At 43.4% G+C, this 27,104-nt stretch overlaps 1 protein-coding gene across 3 annotated transcripts in view; it reads right to left on the bottom strand.

Moving 5' to 3' along the window:
• The window catches only part of SUSD1 (sushi domain containing 1), a 404,984-nt gene that overhangs the window by 238,671 nt on the left and 139,209 nt on the right, over positions 1 to 27,104 (bottom strand). For 2 of the 3 annotated variants that reach the window (XM_075316004.1, XM_075316016.1), the window contains exons 12-18: positions 26,467 to 26,564; positions 26,183 to 26,369; positions 21,146 to 21,243; positions 19,877 to 20,063; positions 14,300 to 14,388; positions 6,667 to 6,823; positions 6,463 to 6,548 (exon numbers count right to left, since the gene is read on the bottom strand). In XM_075316004.1, the coding sequence (XP_075172119.1) occupies positions 6,463 to 6,548; positions 6,667 to 6,823; positions 14,300 to 14,388; positions 19,877 to 20,063; positions 21,146 to 21,243; positions 26,183 to 26,369; positions 26,467 to 26,564 (902 nt within the window). The remainder of the gene's footprint in view (positions 1 to 6,462; positions 6,549 to 6,666; positions 6,824 to 14,299; positions 14,389 to 19,876; positions 20,064 to 21,145; positions 21,244 to 26,182; positions 26,370 to 26,466; positions 26,565 to 27,104) is intronic. The other variant, XM_075316010.1, reaches the window with a different exon arrangement.

Here is a 27,104-nt window from a genome sequence, read left to right as displayed (position 1 = left end):
CAGCAAAGGAGACATGCTCAATAACAGCTTTAGACAAATTTATGAACAATATTGGACAGAAAAAGGCTGTGTACATAGAAAAAGTCTTAGATCTTTGAGTTCAGCTCATGAAAAATGGGAGCAAAAACAACTGATGAAATTATATGCACATGAAGTGCAGTGCTGGCCCAGCCATGTCATTGCTAGAAGACATAGCTTCACAGTGCACTGTGTGGGGCTATGTCTGCTAAAGTGACAGCCATCAAGCAGATCGCCCTAAACGGCCTCATGACAAATGAAAGGAGATATGCTTGGGAGGTGAGCAAGGCATTTAAAATGAAACAAATAAGATCCAAGTGAAGTGTAGATTTTCAGGTTAATTACAGGTGTTGAACAAAAATATCCTGTGCAACGTTTAGGAATTGCAATAATTTTTCTACAAAGCCTCCTCATTTCAGGGGCTGAAAAGTAATTGGACAAAGTAACTTTCCATAAATGAAATACATTATAGAGAATCCTTTGTAGTTAATGTCTAGAAGCCATAGATGTCATCTCTGATGGATTTCTTTTTTTCATCCTATTAATGGTTTGTTTTACTTGCTTTGAGTGCATGTTGTGGGTTCACAGCAACAGCTTTCAAATGCAAATGCCACACCTGGAATCAGCTCCAGACATTTTGCTTTTGTAATTGATGTTGGATTAACAAGAGAATATCCCACGCAACCCATTAAAGAGCTTTTGAGATAATTGTCCAATTACTTTTAGTCCCTTGAAAAAGAGTCAGCTAGATATTAACCCTTTCATTACGTGGACAATTTTTTGTTTTTGCATTTTGTTTCTTTTCTCCCTCTTTTTTATTGAAATACACATAAAATTGCCCGGGTAAACAGATAAGTACCAAAAACTAAAGGGGACACAATGTTAGGTGAGAGGTATATCTTCTAAGGCTGAGGCATTAGGGTAAGGAGCCAAATGATATTAAGATTACCGCTGCCCTATTAATTCCCTTTTACTACCCCTGCCTACCAACGGAGGGTATGATACCCTAACTTAGCTGGGTGCCCCCGTTCTTCGTCGGCTCACCCTCACTCACCCTTGGATCACCCTACCAAAATTAATAATTGAAAAACACCAAACACATACACAATGGTGAAGAATAATAAAATTTTGTGGGATGGAGTTATTATGTCTCCTATACTGTACTATTTGCTAATGTCAATCTATAATAATAATAATAATAGTAGTAATAATAAACCTGTCACCTTATAAGATGCAATTGAGGTCCCAGTCCACTGATTCCTATTTAACCCCTTAGAATTCCGATATGTATCACACTCACTATGTGATATTGCACAGCATTAAAGTGACCAAGTTGGAATATCTTCCAATAGCTTTTAATAAATGCTGTACACCACACACAGGGTCAAAGTGACTAGGTCCGTACTAAATAGTGACAGCCAACACATTAGCTCATAATAAACCCCCAATTCAAATTCAGAATAATTAAACAGCATTAAGCTAGATATACCGAACATATTAGTCATAATAGACCATAAATATGAAAAAGAATCGCTTCCCTTAAAATAGATGCTACAAGCATGGCCTCAACGCGTTTCCCCGCCCGACATTCTTGAATTTTTCAGGTTTACAATGTTTACCAATCGTGTTCATTATTTTTATATTTCGATAGATCTTCTGTGCAATTTTTTAATTTTTTATTATCTTTATTATTAATGGGCCAAAAGGAGGGGATTTGAACTTTTAGATGTTTTTAATATTTTAAAACCCTTTTTAGTTTTCACTGTTTTATTAGTCCCTGTAGGGGACTTGAAGCTGTGATCATCTGATCATCTATACAGCAATGTCATAGTATTCCTGAATGTAGTAAAAATTACAGTCTCCTCTGAAGCTCGGCCACTTGCAGGGTTTCAAAGGAGTGCTGTTATGACAAGTACAGAGGTCTTCAGCAGACTACATGCAACCCATCAGCATGATCACATAATGGGTGCGCCAATGAGCACTTAAAATGACGCGCCTCCATGCTGGCACTTACTAAGGCCTCTTTCACACATACGTGCCTCCGATACGTGTTTGGCAGTTTTCTCATGTACCGGAGACACGTACACACGTAGACCTAGGTATTTCTATGTTTTTGGACACAGGTAAGTATGTGCGCACGGAACGTGTGTCCGTTCCGTACTTACGTGTGTCCATGTGTTTCTCATGCCGACATGTCTGCTTTCTCTCCGGCATCACGCGTGTGTGAGACGGAACGCAAACGTGTCACACGTAATGCAAAAGGACCACACGGATGTGTTCCATGTGACACGCACCGGAGAGAAGACATGTGTTTGTGAGAAAAAAAAAACAAACCTTTACTCACCTTCTCCAGCCCTGCAGTCTCTGCCGCTGCTGCTGTCACTTGCTTCCAACCACCGCTCATTATGCTCATTGAATATTCACTTCACTGTTGCCGGAAGCAGCCACAGCGGGGAGTCGGCAGGACTGGAGACCGAAGATCAGCACCACGGACAGCGACGCCAGGGACAAGTGAGTAGAAAGTTCCCGTTCTCCATGTGTTATCACGGATAACACACGGAGAACACACGTAGCCCATAAACACAGGTCACGCAGGGCAAAACACACCTCTGACACGTCTGTGAAAAACATGCATGGTTTTTCACGGACATGTGAGAGAGGCCTAAATCTCACTGTCAGACTTTGACAGCAGGATTTAACAGGCTAACAATCACAGGCAGTATGTTCTGGCTGTAACACACAGCCATTACCTGCCCGATATGGGGAAACCTCACTTGCCTCAGACATGCTCTGTACATGTATGGCAGATGTCATGAAGGAGTTAAAGACCTCTAATTCCTAAACCCTTAGGGGTACTTTGCACGCTGCGACATCGCAAGCCGATGCTGCGATGCTGAGCGCAATAGTCCACGCCCCCGTCGCAGCTGCGATATCCTTGTGATAGCTGCCGTAGCAAACATTATCGCTACGGCAGCTTCACATGGACTCACCTGCCCTGCGACGTCGTTGTGGCCGGCGACCCGCCTCCTTATTAAGGGGGCGGGTCGTGCGGCGTCACTGCGACGTCACACGGCAGGTGGCCAGTAGGAGCGGAGGGGCAGAGATGAGCGGGATGTAAACATCCCGCCCACCTCCTTCCTTCCTCATATCCTACGAAAGCCGCGGTGACGCCGGTAGGAGATGTTCCTCGCTCCTGCGACTTCTCACACAGCGATGTGTGCTGCCGCAGGAGCGAGGAACAACATCGGACCGTCGCGTCAGCGTAATTATGGATTACGCCGATGCTGCACCGATGATATGATTACAACGCTTTTGCGCTCGTTAATCGTATCATCTAGCCTTTACACACTACGATGTCGCATGCGAAGCCGGATGTGCGTCACTTTCAATTTGACCCCACCGACATCGCACCTACGATGTCGTAGTGTGCAAAGCCCGCCTTACTCCATTTAAGATGTGAATACCCTCAAATTAAAGCTGAGAGTCTGCACTTTAAGCCCATATTGATTATTTAAATGTATATTGAATGTATTTTAGTATACAGCTAAAATGTTAAGACGTGTGACCCGGCACAAATATTTCTGGACCCTGTAGGTTCTATGGGGTGTTACCTCTACTACCAATTGATATTTTAAACCTTACAATATATGTGAAGTTTCTACTTATTCATTGCTGGAGGATCGCTTCCCTTTTGCTCATTATTTAAATCAGGTTTTTATATTAATTTTTTTAAATATTTTTAATATAGAGTTTTTTCATTTTCTATGTCTATATTTAAAAAAAAACCAAAACAATATGGTAATTGGAAATCTTGCACTTTCACACTAACAAGTTAACCTAATACTAGACTCATCTTTCCACTCTTCTACAGAAGACTTTTTAGCAGTCTCATTATCATTACAGACATCATTTCAATGAAAAGCAACACTTTGTTTTTAACATGGTAAGATGATAAAAAAAAAAAATCACACCTTTTAAAATTATTTTTGTTTACACGTGCCATTTTTACAGCATTGATTTCTGCAACCAAAATCTTCTCTCTTGACAGTAAAGACGCCGCATATAAAAGGTAGCTGTTTGCAGTGGGGTTTTTTTTACTGCAATCTTTTTTGCTGCCTTTCTTGATGCTCATTACAAGTGTGCTTTGTGTTTAATAAAGTTAGTTTTTTCACAAAAAATAGCTTTCAAAATTTAAGCAATGAGGTGTTTATTAAATCTGGAGTATGTCAATTCTTTAAGTGTTTTTTCATCTATAGAAAGCAATGACAAAGTTCAATATTGTAGCAAACAGGTTTTGATGGGTCTTTTTGCTCCTTTTTTGATAACTAAAGCTATCTTTAGTAAATATGCATTTTAGACAAATTCCACAAGAAATGAGCACCAAAAAATGCAGCAAAAATGTCACATGTGAACGCAGCACATTTTGTGATGACAAGTGATGGGCAGACTTGCAGATACCCGGGATCGGCGGATCCAACCGGGTTAAGAAAAAAACCCAGTTCAGGCCCAGAAATAATCCCGGATATCTGGCCGGACACCGGTCCCCTTATAAGTCTATGGCGGCCACAATCCAGCTCTTTATATTGGTGGTAGAATGGTTAGGGGGATTGGAGCAAGCGTGTTATGTTTATCTCTGTGCTGCTAAAAGCCACTTCCGGGGACGCTCATTATTCTTCATACATATTGACTGCTTCCCCCGTCCTCGCATCTCTGATTGGTTGCAGGCCAATGCGCCCCCACCCTGTGTGACAGTGTGTCTGACTGCAACCAGAGGCGCTATGTGTGCATCTCATTTGCTGTAAAATAAATTAATTAAAAAATTGGCATAGAGTTCCCCCATATTATGATACCAAGCACAGATAAAGCATTTGGCTACAGGTTGCAGTCCCCAGCCATGCGCTTATCTTGGCTGTGTATCAAAATAAGAGGAACTACATGCGGCTTTTTTAAAAAATGATTTAAATAAATAATTTTAAAAAATGGCATGCAGTCTCCCCTTAATTTTGATACCCCGCGATAATAAAGATGACAGCAGGGAGCTGGTATTCTCAGGTTATTGGGCCCCCAGCCTAAAAATAGCAGCCTCCAGCCGCCCCTGGATTGTTGCATCCATTAGATTTGACAATCCCAGAACTTTACCAAGCTCATCCCGATTGCCCTGGTGCGATGGCAATTGGGGTAATAAGGAGTTAATAACAGCTCACATCTGCCAATAAGCCCTAGTTTAGTAACGGGAGGCATCTATAAGCCCCCCATTACTAATCTGTAAAAGAAAAGAAATAAGCACAAACACCAAAACCACCTTTATTTGAAATAAAATTAAAAAAAATCCTTTTTCATCCCTGTATTAACCCCAAAAACACCCAGGTCCGACATAATGCACACAAGATAACATGATGATTGCAGCTCTGCTACATCTGAAGTGACAGCGCGTGGCCATAGAACATGACTCGTTGGTGTGAGGTTCAAGCACAGAATGAGCCACGCGAAGAGCGGTGATGTCACTCAGGTTATTTGCTGTCACAGCTGGAGGTTACCATGGTCCTTCACCTGTGACCACAGGTAACCTTACCTGAGGTCACTCAGTTCAATGATCACAAGTGGAAGACCATGGGAACCATGAAACCTCCAGCTGTGACCACAAATATCCTGAGTGATGTCACTGCTCATTGCTGTGGCTCAGTCATTCTCTGCCTGAAGCTCACAGCAGGCGGTCATGTTCTATGGCCATACACTGTCTCTTCACATGTAGCAGAGCTGGAATTATCGTGGGACATCATGTGGATTATATCAGACCTGGTTGTTTTGGGGGTTAATACAGGGGTGAAAGTGTTTTTTTTGTATTTTATTTTTTGTTCCTCTTATTTTGATATGCAGCAAAGACAAGCACATGGCTGAGGGCTGCAGCCTGTAGCCGTATGCTTTAACTGTGCTGTGTATCATAATATAGGGGGACCCTGTGCCAATTTTTTTATTTATTTATTTTTACATCAATCTAGATGCATTCACAGCACCTCTGAATGGATGTAGTCAGACATACTGTCACACAGGCTGTGGGTGCTGTCTGACTGCAACCAATCAGAGACGCTGGGACTGCTGGTGGGTGGGGTAAGGAGTGAATATTTATGAAGTGTAATCAGCGGCCTTTGAAGTAAAGTGAGCGGCCTGGAAGAAATGTTCAGCCGCATGGATACTGGTAAGTATAAAGGGCTTGCTTTGTTCTTATTTTCTTTCTTTTTTCTTAGATTTTTGTTCTTTATTACCCAGATAGTTACCTGAGAACTCCGGGCCTGGGGTCAGTGCTCGAGTTCTTTTGAGCCCACACGGATCCGGACTTTTACAGTCCAGGTACACCCATCACTAGTGATGGCACTTGTTTGCTCTAAGGGAAGAAAGTTCATGCAAATCATCGACCACTCTCATTTCAGAAATCTAAGTTCTTACCAAAAAGAGCTCTTTTGACCTAAATTGTCTTTTCCAAATCAGACATGTTTCATTGAGCACTGTTAAGTTTTGAATGGGTTCTCCACCTATAAAATACAAATGTAAAGGATAATATTAAAATGTTTCAAATCTTACCTGCCACTTCATAGAGTTACTCCTAAAGTGGTCATGTAATGTAAATTTACATTATAATAGCTGACTTACCAACAAGGCTGGAAAAGGCTACAGTCACATTACTAGAGTGCTGAGTATCTATGGGTATACCCAAACATATTGCACTTATATTATGGTCTGTATTAAACTTGTACAGTAGATCTTGAAATAATTCTTTTAGAGACCACCTCTCCCCATGAACATACAGCTGTGGATACAAATGAAAATGTTATTTATGACCAGTCTGCAGCCCACATTAAAAATATATAAGGCCTCTTCCTCCCTACACCAGTTAATTTGTAGTATAATCATCATCCCATAACAAACCTATTCCCCTCACACCCAACAATATATCATTATAATACAGTATTCATCAGTTGGATTTAATTATTGTAATTATCAGTTTATTACCCCCTGGACATAAAATTATTTGTGACACTGCTCCCCCCTTACACCCCTTATATATACAAATTTAGGAGTGAAGTTGCTGAATTCCCCCACCCCACCTTTATGTACAAGGTCAGTAGTACATTTGCTGACTATACACCTTATGCTCAACTTCAAGAGTGCATTTTTAGAACACCAACTCCACGGCATTGTCATGGAGGACAGCCGGCGGCCTTGTACCATCACCGGGCTGGGACCAAGGCACGACGGGGTACGTGGAACCTAGGTCAGAGAGTAGCTTTAGGCAACCTGACAATTCACCCGACGAGAACGGAGCCTTCAAGATGGGCTCTCCACCCGCTTCAAATTTGGGGTACTAGCGCAACGAGGGGGATAGGACTTTCCACTAAAATGGTCCAGGAAATCCCAAGCGTAAACCCTGAGAGCAAACTCCCTCAGTTAGCCACACTGGGGAGCGGGACCCGACTAGTTTCAAGCTATAGGGGCCAACTAAGAAGAGAACAAGGTGCCAAGGGAAAGGTCACAGATCAACTGGCAACACCAGCAGAAATGGGACCCAAACGTGCTCCCTCTCAGCGGCAGCGGTGTCCAGAACTTTGGTTTACTAAGTTGTCGGTGTCAGCATTATTGGACTGAGTAAGTACACAAGTGACCCTTACCTTCCCAATGGCACATCCCTATCACCATCACCGAGTCCCGGGGAATTCCACCCTACCCATGGAGGGGTTTAAACACCTGCATGCCCACTCCATCGCAACCGGGTACTCCCCAGCTGCAGCGGTGGTACTCCATCTTACCAAACACCACGGGTGGTGTCACGAACTGTAAATACACCATCCCCTGTAAATATCCCCTTAATTGGAGTGGCCGCAATACTTCCGGGTCCGGATGCCCCTCGAGCCACCGCGGATCTGGATCCAAGCAGCCCGGCTGCTGATGCTGGGGCAGCACACCTAGAAATTCCTGGTGTCACGAACAGGATATGAGCAGGACCCACTTACCTGGGTGACGTGCGCCTTGAAGACCAAAAACCGCAAGTCAAGATCTCGCTTCCCGCCAATTCCGCCATCTTCCGCCGTCTTTTCACGCCAAAACACCATCTTCCCCGTGAAAGCGCGCGAAGCAGAAGCCCCGCCCTGCGTGTCAGGCCGGAACCGGGAGCTCCCAGAGGGCCACAGTGTTGAGAGAAGTGCCGAGTGAAAACCGAGGGGGCGTGATGGAATGTAGCAGCAGCGGAAGAGAAGCAGGGACTCCAGGACTCTGCCATAACATTCCTGGACAGCGCAGAGGCAAGATGGCAGAGAGGAGCTGGTTACTGGAACGTGCTGTTTCTGGGACCGCGACCTGGATCGAAGAAGAGACGGAGCAGTTGTGCAGGAGAATGCGGACGCAGTTCCTGTTTATACTAGACCACTGGAGAAAAGAGATGAGGAGCTGGGCGATGGCGGTGCGAGCCCATGAGATTGAGATCCCACGTGAAGAGAGGGTAAGCGGTTACCCAGTCCCTGTTGATTACCCTAATCCGGCCAATGCGGCTGTGGGATCCGGACTGCCCCCGCTCCCGGTGAGCACTCCACCGCCACCAACCCCGTCCTCAGTGGACGCCGAGCTGCCTATTTCCACCCCGGCAGCGGAACCTTCAGTGCCTTTGTATGAAGCTCCAGCTGCGGGAACCTCGGTTCTGTCCCTCGACCCAGTTTCGACAGCGGTCACCCCGACACCGGCCAGACCAGACCCGGCCGCATCACCGGCCCCATCCTCAGAGGCAGAGCACCCGGACTCTGCAACCTCGGCTGCGGAGCAATCGGTTCTTCTGTTTACCAAGGCGGAAGCGGAGCCTGAAAAGCTGCCGGTTCCACCGCTGTGCGGCATCCCAACGGCTGTTGGGGCCGCAAAAGTACACCTAAAGCAAGAGTCAGTTAGGGAGCCGAGGCCGGACGCTGACTCCCCCTACTGGGAACAACAACACCCAAGATTGAAACCAAAGATGACGAATCCAGATCAGAGGCAGCGGGAAGCAGTTGCCCGTGCACAGAGGGAGAAGGAGTACCTGAGGAAGGCCACCTTCCGCATCAGAGGGCCATGGCGCAGGGGCCTCGTAAGGCGGATCAACCCCGAAAAAGGGTGGGGTTTCCTATGGGAAGCAGATCTCTCCGAGGAGGTGTTCGTTGCTCAAAGAGATATAGAGTAACACCTCCCGAGAGACCACTTGGGCCGTAATCTGGAGTTAGGAGAAGTGGTTGGATACACTCGGCATTGGAGTGAACGGGGCTGGTACGCCCTTGATATGAAGCGGCTCGCTATGGTAAACGAGCAGGTTGTGCCAGCTGCCACTGTCAACTACCAGCCTCCCAGTGAGTGGTACCAGTAATGTTTAATGTACATAACAGAAATTGTTAGGTATCTGTGCCTTCGTTTGTTGTTTTCCAAAGTTTATTATTTTTCATATAGAAAATGTTAGAAAATGAGTGTCTAATCAACCGGGTCTAAATGAAAAGAGTGAAAATTACCTGATTTACGAGAAGATTTGCTATAGTGTGTACCCCGGTGCATGTAAAAAGGGACCACAGTCACAGGACTGGTTGTGACCAACATTAACTTGTGTGTTTGTAAATAGTTGCACCTGCTGTTCCCCCCAGAGTCGTCTTTTACAACACCCGGGACCATAACCTGGTCATGGACCCACAATAGGTTTGCAGGGGGTCAGGTTGTTTGGGTGGCGGATTAATGGGATCTGGGACATTGGGACTGGACTGTTGCAGGAAGAGGCTGCAACGGAGCAGGTTGAGCCTCCGCTATTACTGAAACAGGTAGCGTTCCACCATTGAAAAGATGAACTCATAAAAGTGTTAGTAACGTTTAAGTAACCAGCCTCCCTGATGAGGGACGTATTGTATGAATAGAAATGTTTCTTCCTTCTATTTTACAGTTTGAAAAAAAAAATAAACCTCTGATGTCCTGTAGCTCGGGGACGAGCTACGTTTAACCAAGGGGGAATGTGACGCCCTAGCCTATCAGGTCGTCACAGGGTATTGTGCAATCTGCCCTTATGTGCAATATCCACCTCCTCCTTGGTTACGGGTCCCTAACCAATGGTGTTGCCAAAACCAGATAATCAAAATCCTAGAAACACTCTGCACCACACCCACCAGACACACCAGTGGATGGCCTGAGTGGAATAGGGTCGCACACTTGGGGGGTTGGTTAAGGGGAGGTCATGAGTGTCAGGAGTAGGCCAATGCATTGTTGGAAGTGAAGGAGAGAGGAGGTCAGGAGCTGGGCTCCTTGGAGTTACTAGGTAGCAGACATTGGTCTCGGCCTGGTAGGAGCTGGACCCCCGGTCGCTGGGGATCATGACAACGGGCACGGCATTGTCGTGGAGGATAGCCGGCGGCCTTGTACCATCACCGGGCTGGGACTAGGGCACGACGGGGTACGTGGACCCTAGGTCAGGGAGTAGCTTTAGGCAACCTGACAATTCACCTGACAAGAATGGAGCCTTCAAGATCCGCACTCCACCCACTCCAAAAATCGGGGTACTAGCGCAACAAGGGGGGATAGGACTTTCCACTAAAATGGTCCAGGAAATCCCAAGCGTGAACCCTGAGAGCAAGCTCCCTCAGTTAGCCACACTGGGGAGCGGGACCCGACTAGTTTCAAGCTATAGGGGCCAACTAAGAAGAGAACAAGGTGCCAAGGGAAAGGTGACAGATCAACAGGCAACACCAGCAGAAACGGGACCCAAACGCGCTCCCTCTCAGCAGCAGCGGTGTCCAGAACTTTGGTTTACTAAGTCGGTGTCAGCATTATTAGACTGAGTGAGCACACAAGTGACCCTTACCTCCACAACGGCACATCCCTGTTATCATCACCGAGTCCCTGGACATTCCCCCCCTACCCATGGAGGGGTTAAAACACCACTCCATCGCCACCGGGTACTCCCTAACTTCAGCGGTGGTACTCCACCTTACCACACACCACGGGTGGTGTCATGAACTGTAAATACACCATCCTCTGTAAATATCCCCTTAAGTGGAGTGGCCACACGACCCGCGGGTCCGGACGCCGCTCGAGCCACCACGGATCCGGATCTGAGCAGCCCGGCTGCTGACGCAGGGGAGGCACAATTCCACATTACACCATCCTTCATATGCATGGATCATCACATTCTGATATTTATTAGCAAATTGTAAAGGAAAATGTCAGGACATCACGAGTTGAATTTCTAGAGAGCATGGGTCATGCAGCAAGTCAAAGACCAAAGCAACCAAGCCGTTAAAAAAGGATAGAGTTTATGTTTCGGAAGTCCTGACCTTAATCCTATCAAAATGCTGTAGAATGACCTGAACCAAGCAGTTCATAGGAGAGAACCCATCACCATAACATAGCTAAAGCTGATTTGTAGGGAGGAATTGGATAAAATTCTTCCAAGCAGATGTGCAAGACAAATCAACTGCCAGAAACACTAAAGGGTACCCGCCCCCGTCGGTTGTGCGTCACGGGCAAATCGCTGCCCGTGTCGCACAACATCGCTTACACCCGTCACACTGCTTACCTGCCTAGCGATGTTGCTGTGGCCGGCGAACCGCCTCCTTTCTAAGGGGGCGGTTCGTTCGGCATCATAGCGACGTCACTAAGTGGCTGCCCAATAGCAGAGGAGGGGCGGAGATGAGCGGGATGAACATCCCGCCCACCTCCTTCCTTCCTCATTGCCGGGGGGACGCAGGTAAGGTGAGTTTCCTCGTTCTTGGGGTGTCACACATAGCGATGTGTGCTGCCGCAGGAACGACAAACAACCTCGCTACTCACCTATCAACGATTTTTGGTGTAGGAGTGACCTCTCCAATACCAACGATTTTTACCTCTTTTGCGATCGTTTTAGGTCGCTCAGAGGTGTTACATGCTGCGATGTCGCAAACGATGCCGGATGTGCGTCACAAACACCGTGACCCCAACGGTATATCGTTAGCGATGTCGCAGCGTTTAAAGCACCCTTTAGATGATGTTATTGCTGCACAATGGGGTCATAGGTTCATATACTTTTGCCATTCACAGACATGCAGTATTGGATCATTTCCAAATGCATCAAGTCTAATATTTTTAATCATTTGTATGATTTGATCTTTCTTGATCCAAATTAGGGCCTTTATTAGCAGGGCTAATGCATAAATTTGTACTATGACTTTTACAAGCTCCGAGGTCTATGGAGCCAATTCTGAAAAGAATGAACATGTCAATTCTTTTCAGCGCTTTTGCTACGGTTTTCACCCTAGTGACAGGTGGACTCGAAGATACCCTGGATCAGCGGGTCTAACCGGGTTAATAAAAAACCCGGTTAGGCCCAGAATTGATCCAGGGTATCTGTCGGGCACTTAAATGGTAGTGGGGAGAGGGGAATTGGAGCAGGCGTGGAATATTTACCGAATCGCCAGCATGGCTGCACACTCTCGCGGCTCCTCCACTCCCCCCCCGCTCATTCCATATTCACTGCTTTCATCTGTTATAGGTTGGAGTCAGACGCGCCCCCAGCATCTGACTGCAACCAATCACAGACCTGGTCTGCGGGTCTCGTGTAAAGAATGAATGAGTCGCTCATTCAGCGGTGACCTCACTCAGGCTATTTACGGTCACAGGCATCGCCAGCTGTGACCGGAAATCACCTGTGTGAAGTGACCGCTAATCGTGCGGCTCATTCATTCTCTGGAGCTCACAGCGGGCATTCCTGATCTATGGCGCTCACTGTGATCTTCAGATGTAACAGAGCTGAATCATCGTGGGACCTTGTGTGGATTACGTCTGACCTGCAGGGTGTTGGGGGTTAATAAAGCGGTGAAAGAGGGGGATTTTTGTATTTTATTTCAAATAAAGAATTTTTTCGGTGTTTGTGTTTATTTCTTGTTACTTATTACAGATTGGTGATGGGGGGGTGTCTCATAGATGCCTGCCATTATCAATCTAGGGCTTAGTCACAGCTATGAGCTGCAATTAACCCCTTAGTACCCCGATTGCCACCGCACCAAGGCAATTCGTGAAGAGTCGGGAAAAGTGCTGGGATTGTTGTATCTAATGGATGCGACCATCCTGGGTAGCTGCAGGCTGATATTTGATATTTTTAGGCTGGGTCTCTCGAGCCTGAAAATACCAGCCCCCAGCTGTGGGCTTTATCTTGGCTGGGTATCAATATTGGGGGGACCGCACGCTGTTATTTATTTTTTTTTTTATTTAAATAATTAAAAAAAAATAGCATGGGATCCCTCTTATTTTTATACCCAGCCAAGATAAAGCCCACAGCTGGGGGCAGCAGCCTGTGGCTTTAGGCGTTATCTGTGCTGGGTATCAAAATAGGGGGGGACCCTTCGTCATTTTTTTAAATTTATTTTTTACTGTACGATAGACCCACAGACTCCAGTAGGGGGAGAAGCAGTAAATATGCATGAGGCTAATGAGCAGCACCGGAAATAGGAGGGGCCGCTGAAGCAGGTACAGTTCAGCCTAGAATGTATGGGCTCCTTTCAGGTTAGAGGGCATGACCAGCTAGGTTAGTGGGTGTGAACGGCTTGGTTAGTGATTAGTGAGCTTCGAGAGGTTTTCTCCCTGCCACTACAATCATGCTTTGCCCCCCCTGCCCACCCATGTGATAGGGGCCTGTTGAATGACGTCATACCTGGAAGGAGCCCATACACTCTAGCATCTACCGGAGACTGGTAAGTACAATGAGCTTGCTTCACTTTTTTCTTTTTTCTTTCCACCTTTTTTTTTTTTTTACTACCCGAGTGCTGGATCCAGGTCAATCCTGGCCTGGCTCAGCACTCAGATACTTTTGAACCCTTGCAGGTCTTGACATCAAAGAAAAAAACGCTGTAAATACGCCACAAAAAAAGCACCAAAAGCGCAGATGACTCCCAGGAGACATCCTGCCACAAGGTCAGGTTTTGGGCAGGAAAAAAACACTGCAAAAACGTCCTGTGTGAACATAGCCTTACAGAGTTTTTTCTTGTTGGATTCCTTAGGGATCCAACAGAAAAATATATATTGTGTAATTCTCCACCAAGAGCAATATTATAGAGGTAATCCAGTACAGGGAAGCATTTAGCCAAATATAGTGTAGTTCTAAGGGCTCACATCCATATCAATAATGTCGGTCATACTTGGCTATTGATATTGATATTTTGATATACTATACTTGATATTGGGGGAGGGGGGAATAAAGATCTGGTATATTGCATTCTTTAGTTCGCAGAACAGATGTTCCGCCAATATAATGATAATCACTTACTTTGTATATTTCTTGTAAGCCATTTAAACTTTGATTCCACCACAGACAAGTTTCATTAAACATTTGCTCCTTTTTAGTATTTTTAATTTCTACAAAACAAAATGTGATAATTAGTCACCAGTCACTAGTGTGATATTTTCTAACTAAATATAGTTGTTTTTACATTTCAGATATTTTAAATTATTTTTTCTGCTTTTTTGCAATTGTATAATAAACACAGCCCAAATTATTGCCTAGACTGTTTGCAAATACAGTAAAGTCTCAGCTTTTAGATGCTTGAATGTTCAGCCTCTAGATGTGAACAAGCATCTTTTCATTTACTGACATCATATAGCAAAATCTACAGTTATAGCAGCCTGAGCCTTTATTATGTAACGTAAAGGAACACCTTTGACATGAAAAACAATGTTTACACAAATGATATACAGTTTTCCGCATACACAAAGATTCAGATTTTTGTCTTGTATGATTGTCTATCCAAGTAATATACTCTAGATGGGATCTGAGCTTTGTGTGTATCCAAGGGGCTTTCCTCCCTATCTACACAGTTTTCTTTGCCCTCCTTGATTTATCTAGATGGGTGTAGAACCTCCTCCCTGTTCCTATCTTTAAGGCCTAAAACACACTTCCGCAAAAAAAAACGTCCGTATGACACGGTCCGTTTTTCGGGTCCGTGTTCCGTTTTATTGGGGCGTTTCTCCGGTACGTATGGCATCCGTGTGATGGCGTATGCGAGCCGTGTGTACGTGCAAAATGTCCGTGTTTGTGTGTAAAATGCCCGTGTATGTGTACGTGGAATGTCCGTGTGGAATGTCCGTTTGTGTGTTGCACAATGTCGTTGATACATGTCGGCTGACAGCAGACAGAGTTGCGCGATGAGAATGAACTCGGGTGAACTTCACCCGACTTCATTGTCATGCCGCGGCTCTGTCTGTGTGCCGCGTACTGATTAGCGGTCACCTGTGAAGGATTCACCAGTGACCGCTAATCCCCCGAGTGACTGAAGTGAGCAGCCCTCTCTCATACTTACCGTTCCCCGATCACCAGCGCGGCGAGGAACAGCTGTGCAGAGAATACGCGGCAACAATTACTTTGAATATGCCAGCCGCTCATTAATCAATCTCGTATTCCCTGCTTTCCCCACCCACAGACGCCTGTGATTGGTTGCTGTCAGACACGCCCCCCACGCTGAGTGACAGCTGTCTAACTGCACCAAATCACAGCAGCCGGTGGGCGTGTCTATAGTGTGCAGTAAAATAAATAAATAAATAATTAAAAAAAACGGCGTGCGGTCCCCCCCAATTTTAATACCAGCCAGATAAAGCCATACGGCTGAAGGCTGGTATTCTCAGGATGGGGAGCCCCTTGTTATGGGGAGCCCCCCAGCCTAACAATATCAGTCAGCAGCCGCCCAGAATTGCCGCATACATTATATGCGACAGTTCTGGGACTGTACCCGGCTCTTGCCGATTTGCCCTGGTGCGTTGGCAAATCGGGGTAATATGGAGTTTTTGGCAGCCCATAGCTGCCAATAAGTCCTAGATTAATCATGTCAGGCGTCTCCCCGAGATACCTTCCATGATTAATCTGTAAATTACAGTAAATAAACACACACACTCGAACAATCCTTTATTAGGAAAAAAAACACTAACAAATTGCCTTGTTCACCAATTTAATAAGCCCGAAAAAGCCCTCCATGTCCGGCGTCATCCAGGATGGTCCAGCGTCGCTTCCAGCTCTGCTGCATGAAGGTGACTAGAGCTGCAGAAGACACCACCACTCCTGTCAGCTCCACGCAGCTAATGAAGGGAATAGCGCGATCAGCTGAGCTGTCACTGAGGTTACTCGCGGCCAACGCTGAATACAGCTGATCGCGCTATTCCCTCCAGTCAACTTCATGCAGCAGAGCTGGAAGCGACGCTGGACCATCCTGGAGTACGCTTGACATAGAGGGTTTTTTCCGGCTTATTAAATTGGTGAACAAGGCAATTTGTTAGTGTTTCTTATTTCTAATAAAGGATTGTTCGGGTGTGTGTGTTTATTTACTGTAATTTACAGATTAATCATGGTAGGTATCTCGGGGAGACGCCTGACATGATTAATCTAGGACTTATTGGCAGCTAGGGCTGCCAAAAACTCCTTATTACCCCGATTTGCCAACGCACCAGGGCAAATCGGGAAGAGCCGGGTACAGTCCCAGAACTGTCGCATATAATGTATGCGGCAATTCTGGGCGGCTGCTGACTGATATTGTTAGGCTGGAGGGCTCCCCATAACGTGGGGCTCCCCATCCTGAGAATACCAGCCTTCAGCCGTATGGCTTTATCTGGCTGGTATTAAAATTGGTGGGGACCACACGCCGGTTTTTTTTAATTATTTATTTATTTATTTATTTTACTGCACACTATAGACACACCCACTGGCTGCTGTGATTGGGTGCAGTGAGACAGCTGTCACTCAGCGTGGGGGGCGTGTCTGACTGCAACCAATCACAGGCGTCTGTGGGTGGGGAAAGCAGGGAATACGAGATTGATTAATGAGCGGCCGGCATATTCAAAGTAATTGTTGCCGCATATTCTCTGCACAGCTGTTCCTCGTCGCGCTGGTGATCAGGGAGCGGTATGAGCTGGGGGAAGAAAAAAAACGAGCGCCAATGTAAGTATGACTGAGAACAGCAGAAAAAAAGGTAAGTATACTGAATTTAGTTTAAAAAAAACAAAAGAAAAGATCGCTAGTGTAAAAACGCACACGCACGAAACGTGCTGAACACGGACATACTCTGTGTGCGGTACGTGCAGGCACGGACCCATAGACTAAAGCGGGTCCGTGCCTGCGTGCTGCCGGCCAAAAACGGACATGTCATCCGTGTAGAAAAGCGCACACACGTACTTACCACACGGTCACACGTTCCGTGTGATTTTACGTGTGTGTGCCATCTACCATTGAATAACATGGGTCTCCGTGTGTACGTGTCTCCGGTACATTCAAATACGTACCGCACACGTACAAATTAAACGGATGTGTGTTGCGGGTCTAAGGATGCATTGAGACGACCATATAATTGGGTCCAAGATGGAACTACAATGCTCTGACTGGTCGTGGATATCTCGACCCAGCAAAACTACTGCATAGAAATACAGTATATGAAGCTGTCATGGAAGCTGAAGCTGGGGGAAGGAGTACTGTGGCCAGCCCGTGCATTGCACGTCTCTCGGACTAAATTATACGGTCGTCTGAACACAGCCTAAAGGCCGCTTTACACGCTACGATTTATCTGACAATCTCATTAGCGATGTGACATGCCCAGATCGTAGTACCAAATTGCCAAGATCGCACATAGGCCGTTTATTAGCGGTCACATGTAGCGATATCACTAGCGACGCTAAATTGTTCAGCGATATATTCTTTGACCAAGGCGGTCGTGTGGATGTTGTTCGTGCAAAGTCTATGGGAATTTGGGTTTCTTGTGCCCACTATGCAGTTCAAACTGCAGCCTTTTTCTGGCAGAAATTTGAGCAAAAACTCAGCTTTGCAGTTCAAAACCCAAATGGCAAAAACAACTGACATGTCAATTGTTTTTGCCATTTGCGTTTTGAACTGCAAAGCAGAGTTTTTGCCTTAGTTTCTGCCACAAAAAGGCTGCAGTTTGAACTGCATAGTGCGCACAAGAAACCCAAATTCCCATAGACTTTGCTTGAAAAGCAGAACACATCCATTTTGGCATTAAACGCTGCAGTTGAAAAAGCAGCAAAAAAGCAGGTAAAAAGCAGGTAAAAAGCAACGTGGACACATAGCCTAAGGCTATGTTCACACTTTGCGTTTTCACCTGCGTTTCCGCTGCTTTTAGAGTCAGTTTTGAACTGCAGCGTTTTTGTGCCCAAATGCATGCGTTTTGATTTTCCATTAAAGTCAATGAGAAATCATGAATTCTTGTACACACTTTGCGTTTACAAACGCATCACAAAATTTGCATAAGTTTGGTCAAAAACCATGCGTTCAGAAAAGGACCCTGTCAATTGTTTTTGCCATTTGTGGTGCGTTTTGTTAACATTGAAGTCAATGAGAAGTTGCAAAAAGCAAGAAATATCAAAATTCCTGCGTTTTACCTGCTTTTTCATTGCAGAAAACATGCGTTTTGGACTACCAAAACGCATGCTTTTTGGACATCAAAATAATGAATTGATATGTTCCTTTACACACACACATAATCCGACAATTAAATTTAAGAAAAATATGCATTTATTGTTATTTTACCGATAAAATGTATCTTAACGCTATAATTTTATTAAATATATCTTTTTCCATTATTTTTCCCATTAATATAAATTTGTCCCTTTTTTTTCTACTTTTTCATTCCGTCTGAATGTTTCAACTTTATTTAGTAGTGTCTTGATGTTCAAAACGCATCTGTCAAAACGCAGGTGAAAAAGCATGCAAAAAGCGCTGAAAACGCATCTGAAACGCGGTAAATACGCATGCGTTTTCAGCGCTAAATTTCTTAAAAAGGCAACTTTGGCTAAATCAATTAAGCCCAAAACGTGCGTTTACAACTGCATGTAGGATGACGGAAAGTGCGCACATAGCCTAACAGTCAGTAGGCTATACTTTAGTTTCTTCCTGTGGATGTTGCTCCATAGGAACCTGACCAATGGTTAAGTCAGATCACTGAGAATTCTTTGGGATCAACTAAATGACTTGGAACTTGCTAAAAGAAACTACTAAAGCTGCATTTACATGGAATGATAATCATGAGCGGACATTCTTAAAAATGCTTGTTTCTCTATTATCTTGCCATGTAAACAGGCTACAGATCACCAGATGAATGAACAAAACATTCATTCTTTGGGTGAAATTTTCTTTTGTGTAGCACAAAAAAAAAATATCATTATTTTTGATGGTACATAGGTCCTATGTGAACAGTACTCGCACTGCCAAGAAACATAGGAGTCTACCTCCGGTAAGCAATCTATTACAGATTGGTCAGTGTGCATTGTTTGCTTTGGTCGGCTTGTGTATAGGCCTGCCAGTGGTTTACCAATCAGTGGTCTTATTGTGCAGCCACTCGGTCTGTGTACACAGACCCTAATATTGTACCTGCCCAACTCTGTTGGCCAGATGACTTCTACTTTGTATTATGGGGAAATGCAGCTCCCTTTAAATATTTTCATTTTTAGGGACTTTGAAATTAGACCTTAGATTACCCATGTTCTCTATAGTTTATGAAAGCTTGTTGACTCTTAAACATAATTTGATATTTATTGCAATGTATCCACTCAGCAGTATATGTATTCATTTATTCTTTTTCTGATACTGTCCAATGAGCATCTTATATGTTTATCACTAAAACAGAAAAGTATTAGTAGAATATTGGAAACCTTGATTTGGACTAATGCAGAATTTTGGTGCATTGTTTTTTTTTCATAGCTAAAGTCAAGACTATATTTTGGATTCTATTTATACACTTTGGATTTTTGCTCTTTGGATTTGGTTTTCTATTCACTTCTCTTTGAATAAATGTCCACAAACCAATAAGTCAAATCTAAACTTTAAAAAATACCTTGAAGCATCTATACTCACCATCAATTGTTATGTTGATATAAGCATATGCAAACAGCCCCATGGATGACTCTGTAACTTTCACAAAGTATTCTCCAGCAAGAGGCAAATCCAAACACAGCACCGGAGTAATGTCTTCTGTGCTGAAGTTAAACTTAATGCTCTCGAGTAAACCACCTGAAGACCAAGTCTTCCCTTGGATAAACACCTACAGAAGAGTTGTATGGGATATGTCACATAGTAGAAATTAAAGGGAACCTGTCAGGTGCAATATGCACCCAGAACCATGAGCAGTTCTGGGTGTATATTGCTACACTAGTATAGATAAAGAAAAAAGTATTTGTGAAGATTCTTTATAATATGCTAATGAGGCCAGCGACTACTAGATATAGGGACTGTTAGGCCTCTTTCACACGTCAGTTTTTTCCCACCAGGCACAATCCAGTTTGTGCCTGATGCAACAGATCCGTTGCAGATTGTGGCAAAACTGATGCGACGGATCCGGTAAAAATCGATCTGTCTCATTTTTTTCCCTTCAGGAGAGAGCGAGAGCGAACTTTTTTTGGGACCAGAAGGGAATTTACACAACGTCTGGGCATGCCCAGAAAGAAAAAACGGATCTGTCGCCTGATTCTATTATTTGCTGGACGACGACAGATCCGGCGCCCATAAGCTTCCATGGTAAAAAAAAAAAACGGTTGGCACCGGATCTGTCGCTTCCCATTTTTTCGCGGGTCACAAAATCTGTTCCTTTAGACGTTGCTTCCGGCGACCGCACAGACAATTTTTGCCGGATTTGTCGTACAACGGATGAAACGTGAGCCCATGTGTCACAATCCGGCGCTAATACAAGTCTATGAGGAAAAAACAGATCAGGCGTTGGATCCGGTTTTTTTTTCCCAATTCGTTGGATTGTGCCGGATGGCAAAAAAAAAACCTGGCGCCACATAAAAATAATTTTATGTTGCTTGCTTTTGTGATTAAGAATTCTACAGTTGTGAAATCTATAAACATGATTTTGGTAGGTTATAACAACTACATTATAATGTCACAGGGAATATTTATTCCATTGGTTAAGCACAAAGCTAAACATATCTATTAGGCAAGGTGATTACTTCACCTTATGCAGTGCTTCCCTGCTAGAAATATTAAGGTTCAGATCTTATTCTTAGCTATGGCCTCAAGGTCTTCTATTACAGCAGAGTAAGTGGATATTTTTAAATCAAAAGACACAAGGGCAGTAAGTAAGTATTATTTTGGCACTTATATAGAAACACATAGTATACTTACTGTATACACCTCAGATGATCTTGCTGCTGACATACTTCTTGTCCAGGTCAAACATGTGTTATTCAATACTACAATGTCACCAAATGTTTGTTTTACTGCTTAATAAAACACAAATGTTAATTTATTATAACTTTAAGCATAAAAAACACTATTTCATCTCTAAATACCGTACATATCACTGCATTCATAAAGTAATGTTTATTCAATTCACATTGAGGAGCTTAATAGGGTTGTCAGGTATAGATATAGAAAGAATGCGCTTCTATAAGGTACAATGTGCAAATAACCTAATCAGAAAAAAGAAGTGGACTGGAACCCTATGCCAGCTATTTAATGTAGTAATCCTAAAGGTTAATATCAACCCTCATTAGCTCATTAGCCTTGCCACATGACTTAGGATAATAAGTCAAATCAGAAACAACAATTACAGAAACGTGTTTTAAGGTGTTTATAGGGATGATCGAATATCACAAATATTCGGCAATATTCGGCTTCGCGAATATCTGACGAATAGGTTGCCGCTTTGCGAATATTCGATGCGCAATGTAAGTCTATGGAAAGCCAAAATAGTTGCTATTCGGCAACTATTCGGGCTTCCCATAGACTTACATTGCGTATCGAATATTCGCAAATCGTCGAATAGTGGCAACCTATTCGGCGAATATGGGCATTGCCGAATATTTGCGGTATTCAATCATCCCTAGTGTTTACCACTCATTAGTACAAAGCAAGAGTTTTGATTTCAATGAGTGATAAGGTTGAACAGAGAGCATCTGCAAAGAACCCTTAAGGCCGCTTTACACGCAGCTACATTGCTAACGGGATATCGGGATATCGCTTGGGTCACGGAATTCGTGACGCACATCCGGCCTCATTAGCAACGTCGTTGAGTGTGACACCTACGAGCAACCGCTAACGATCAGAAATACTCACCTAATCGTTGATTGTTGACACGTCATTCATTTTCAAAATATCGTTGCTCTTTCAGGACGCAGGTTATTCGTCATTCCTGAGGCAGCACACATCGCTATGTGTGACACCCCGGGAACGACGAACAACAGCATTCCTGCATCCTCCGGCAACGAGGTGGGAGTGACGTGAATGCAGCTGCTCTCCACCCCTCCACTTCTATTGGTGGCCCGCTGAGTGACATCGCTGTGACGCCGAACGAACCGCCCCCTTAAAAAAGAGGTTGTTCGGCGTCCACAGCGATGTCGTTAGGAAGGTAAGTATGTGTGACGCGTACCGGCGATATTGTTCGTCACGGGCAGCGATTTGCCAGTGACGCACAAACAAAGGGGGCAGGTGCTTTCGCTAGCGACATCGCTACTGATGTTGCTGCGTGTAAAGCAGGCTTTAGTCTGAGGATGCGTCATGTGCATTTATTATATGAACAGTCCTTTGATTTCAATAGACAATAGGAAACAGATCTAGGACAATTATTGACATGTGCTGAATAGCAACAGGGACTGCTAAAACTTAGGCCCGTTTCATACCATTTTGAAATATGGCCTGTTCTTGCATCAGAAAACCCAACTGTCAAGTCTCCTGACCTGATCTTACTGCTTCATAGGCATATTTCAAACAGTTATACGTGTGTTATACATATATACAGTGGGTGAAATAGGTGATGAACACATCACCAATTTGAATACAAATATGTATATGTAGAGCCAAGAACCTCCTGAGGAGAGCTAAATAAATGTCAGGTCTGACAGTTTGCATGGTGGTGGGCGTCATGACAGGTCTCCAGGGGTCAGGGGGGTTAATCCTTCTCATGTCTCTACACTCAGGCGAGTCCTTCACACTCCTGGGCATACTGCGGCTCATCGTTGGATCATATATTACCCTTTACTAGCCATGAGGGGTGTGGTGTCACCTCCGGGGGGCGGAGCTACTGCAGATACTCACTTCAGTTTTTGGCACCGCTCCTAGCCATTATGCAGTTCAGGGGTCCTGGGATGCCGGGTCCTTTTGGTTTTGGCTTTGTCCCTAGTCTCCCCTTATACCTTAGAGTGGTTACTACTTTCCTAACTGGTTTTGGTGCATTTGATTTGACTGTGGCCTGTGAGCACAGCCACCAGCCACCCCGCTATTGTTACCTGGGAAGGACTCTGCCAAAGTCCCCCCTTCCAGGACCAGAAAGCAGGTGAAAAGTACCCCGGCCCTTAAGGGTGTTCAGTGGTGTGATGGCTAGCGCAAAGTGTGTGTCTGGCATACCGTGTTTGCTGGCCTGCAGTCTGATTATCACATCACTACCTTGGCATTACAATGAAGACTTGGAATGAGAAGGTACAATTGTTTCAGAGAAAACAATAATGACCTCAACCTCCATGGCCTGTATGCAGTCTCACCACACAAAACTCTATTGCTGAACAAACAGCATGTTTGAGCGAATTTAACATTTGCTTATCAACATTTAGACAAGCCTTTGAATATACTGGTCAAATGAGACCAAAATTTAACTCTTTGGATGCCATAATATACACCATGTTTGTAGGTCAAAAAGCACTGCATATCACCTCAAAAACACCATAGCACCAGTGAAGTTTGGAGGTGGGAACAATGGCAAACTTCATATAATTGAAGAAAGGATGAATAGACAAATGTACCAAGACATTCTTTATAAAAATGATGAAGATGAAATGAAGGTGGACATTTCAGTAAGACAATAATCCCAAACACACAGCCAGAGAAAAAATTAAAGCACCTAGAATGGCCCAGATATTCACCTGACCTGAATCCAATAGATAATTTATGGAAGGAAATAAAGGTCAAATAAAATAGAGTTCATTGATGGAACCCACTGAATCTTCAGGATTTGAAGAGTATTTGTGTAAATGAATTGGCCAAAATCACATCTGACCAATACATGCATGACCATAGAGGAGACATCTTAAAGTTGTCATCACCAACAAAGGTTTTTGTACAAAGTATTAAATAAATTTCAATAAGCGTGTTCAATTCTTTTTCCCTGAGCCATTTCTTGTTATTAAGTGCAAATCAAAATACTGTGGAAACAAGGAAGCGCAATAGGGTTTTTCCTGGTAGAGAAATCAGATCCCGCAAGTGTTAAGATACCTTCACCTATTCAAGTTGTGAAAGTCACAACCCCTATGAAGCACATGTAGTGGTGGTATCAGCTGCAGTCCTGAGGTGTAGACCGTATAATACAGTAGAAGGGGAAATCAGGTTTATGCCGCGTTAATACTCCAATGCGATGTTAGTAAAATATTCCTTTATTGTTGTACAGGTCGACGCGTTTCAGAAACATCAGTCTCCTTCATCAGGACAAGAAAGGAACAGTATCATGCTTCTACTGTATTATATTTTTATTATTACACATCACTAAATTTATAGACATCCATGGTTTGACTTCTTTACCTGTGTGGATTGTAGAGAAGTTCAAGTCAACAGCACCTTTATAAAAAATATTTATTTACAAAATTGGTGACGTGTTCATTACTTATTTCACCCTCTGTATATATACATATATATAATGCTCATAATAAATGAGTACATCCCAACAGATTTGGGCCTTTGATTACAAATAGGATTTGCTATATTGCTATATTGCACACCCCAAAAAATAATTTTCTTAATAAATTCATTCAAAACCATAACAATGAAATCCTTAGAAGCAAAGCTAAAACCTAGACTACAAAATTCTAATTAACAATAATTCAACCACAAGTAAGTGGGATTTTTCATTAAACAAGTTCCAACAGACAGTTGACTATAAAATAACTTAATAAACAAAATGCCTTCCTATTTCTGCAATGGCACCACATGGAAGAGAAATGTCACAAGACCTGAGAAATAAAATATTATCATCCTACCCGCCCCCTTTGTTCCGCAAATGATCTTAGACTAACATCCTCCATAATATGAACCTCACACCTCCATCTCCAAGACTTTTCTCGTGCCGCGCCAGTTTTCTGGAATGCACTACCCCAAAGAATGCGACTAATATCCAGACCCCAAGTTTTTAAGCGTACATTAAAAACACATCTCTTCAGACAAGCTTATCATAATAACTTACAAACCCCCTGTCCCACCTTCTAAATGCTACTCGTAACCTTCTCTCTCCTATTTCTGTCCTCACATCCTACATACAACCAATAGCACGTAAGGGCACCCAAAAGGTTACTATCTAAAGACCAGATCATTCATCTTTATATGTAACAAATAAACTAGCATAACAATGGCCGGCCAGATCTACAAGTGTGCTTCACCTTTTGTGTCCCCCTTTTTCCCCATAGATTGTAAGCTTTCGAGCAGAGCCCTCAATCCTACTGTAGCTGTTGAATTATGTACTATTTTGTTTTGTTTTTGTCTATACAACCCCCCACCGGATTGTAAAGTGCTGCGGAATATGTTGGCGCTATATAAATAAACTTTATTATTATTAAGGTTGAAGGCTACAAGAGGATCCGCAAAGCTTTACTTATCAGTCAGACTACTGTAGCAAACTGATGAAAAATTGTAACAGAGATGGAACTATAACCATCTCAATGAGACTTTCAGACTGACCAGGAAAGTCTGTTGATGAGAAGAGTTGAAGAAAATAGACTTGCAAGTTTACTGCAGTTAGTTAAAGAAATATAAAATCAAATCAGGGGGAGTGTTTCCAGTGACCCAATAAGACATACACTCAGAGGAATGGCATACATGGGTGTCATCCACAAAGGATGCACAAAAGAACTGACTATAACTTGCAAGGGTCCATGCTTAAAAATATGAAGACTGCTAAGACACCAAATTATGGATCAATGACCAGATAAATGTTTTATGAACTGATGACTTCAAAAGTGTATGTCCATCACAAAGGTGATGAGTATGGTGCAAACAGTGAAACATGGTGGTAGCAGTGTCCTTGTGCAGAAACATCGGGAATGCAAAAAACTAAAAATCACCTGGTCCTTAAGGGGCTAAGTAACAAAATTTACTTACAGGAGAATTTACAGTAGTAGATCAGAACAAGTTCAACCAAATGTATGAATGCGCTGCCTTCATTAAAAAGAAACGGTTACCTACTAGTTTTCATTGTTACGTTGTGCAGTATTGATGGAAGAGTGTCAGAAGTAGCCAACATAGAGACAGTGTAGTTAGTGTCAGGGAGCAGATCAAAGCATACATGTGGATTTTCATCGTCTGTAGTGTAGTTAAAACTCTTCTTGTCAACAAAGTCTTTGTTGTTCCACCGAATTCCATGTATGCTAAACTGTTGTAACAAAGAAGAAATAAATCTGTTGAGCTGACCCTAACATTTACTCTTTGGCGTCATTGCATATACAAAAAGGTCATCTGCTTGAAATTACCTTATAAATAATCGTCAAACCAAATATGTCACTACTTTTCTGCCATTGTAGACAGGTGTCATTGAAAACGATGAGGTTACTAATTAGATCTTCTTTTACTGAGAACAAATAACGTTGTTAGTCTCTTGTGCCAATAAAACAGCCATATTATTTTATATAGGTATACACAATACAATTCTAAAAACAGAATCCCCTAATGGTTTACAAAGACAGCCAAATTACAAAAATGTCAACTTTGATTGAAGTAAAATATATCTTTGTACCGTGTTAGCCAGTAGAGATAAAAAAAAATTGTTTAAAAGAACTGAGAGTCCTCAGTGGTTGATACCTTTTAATGGCTAACTGAAAAGATGGTAATAATTGCAAGCTTTCCAGACTACTCAGGTCTCTTCATCAGGCATGGTATAACACAAAATCTGAAGAGTCACATATTTATACACAACAGGACATAGAAAAGTGCAGTAAAAAAAAAAAAAAAAAAAAAAAAAAACTGCACTTTTCTATGTCCTGTTGTGTATAAATATGTGACTCTTCAGATTTTGTGTTATACCATGCCTGATGAAGAGACCTGAGTAGTCTCGAAAGCTTGCAATTATTACCATCTTTTCAGTTAGCCATTAAAAGGTATCAACCACTGA

The sequence above is a fragment of the Anomaloglossus baeobatrachus genome, chromosome 1 (genome assembly GCF_048569485.1).
Source record: "Anomaloglossus baeobatrachus isolate aAnoBae1 chromosome 1, aAnoBae1.hap1, whole genome shotgun sequence".
Lineage (NCBI taxonomy): Eukaryota > Metazoa > Chordata > Amphibia > Anura > Aromobatidae > Anomaloglossus > Anomaloglossus baeobatrachus.
Note: the sequence above shows the minus strand (reverse complement) of the source record. Positions and strands in the feature narration are given on the sequence as shown.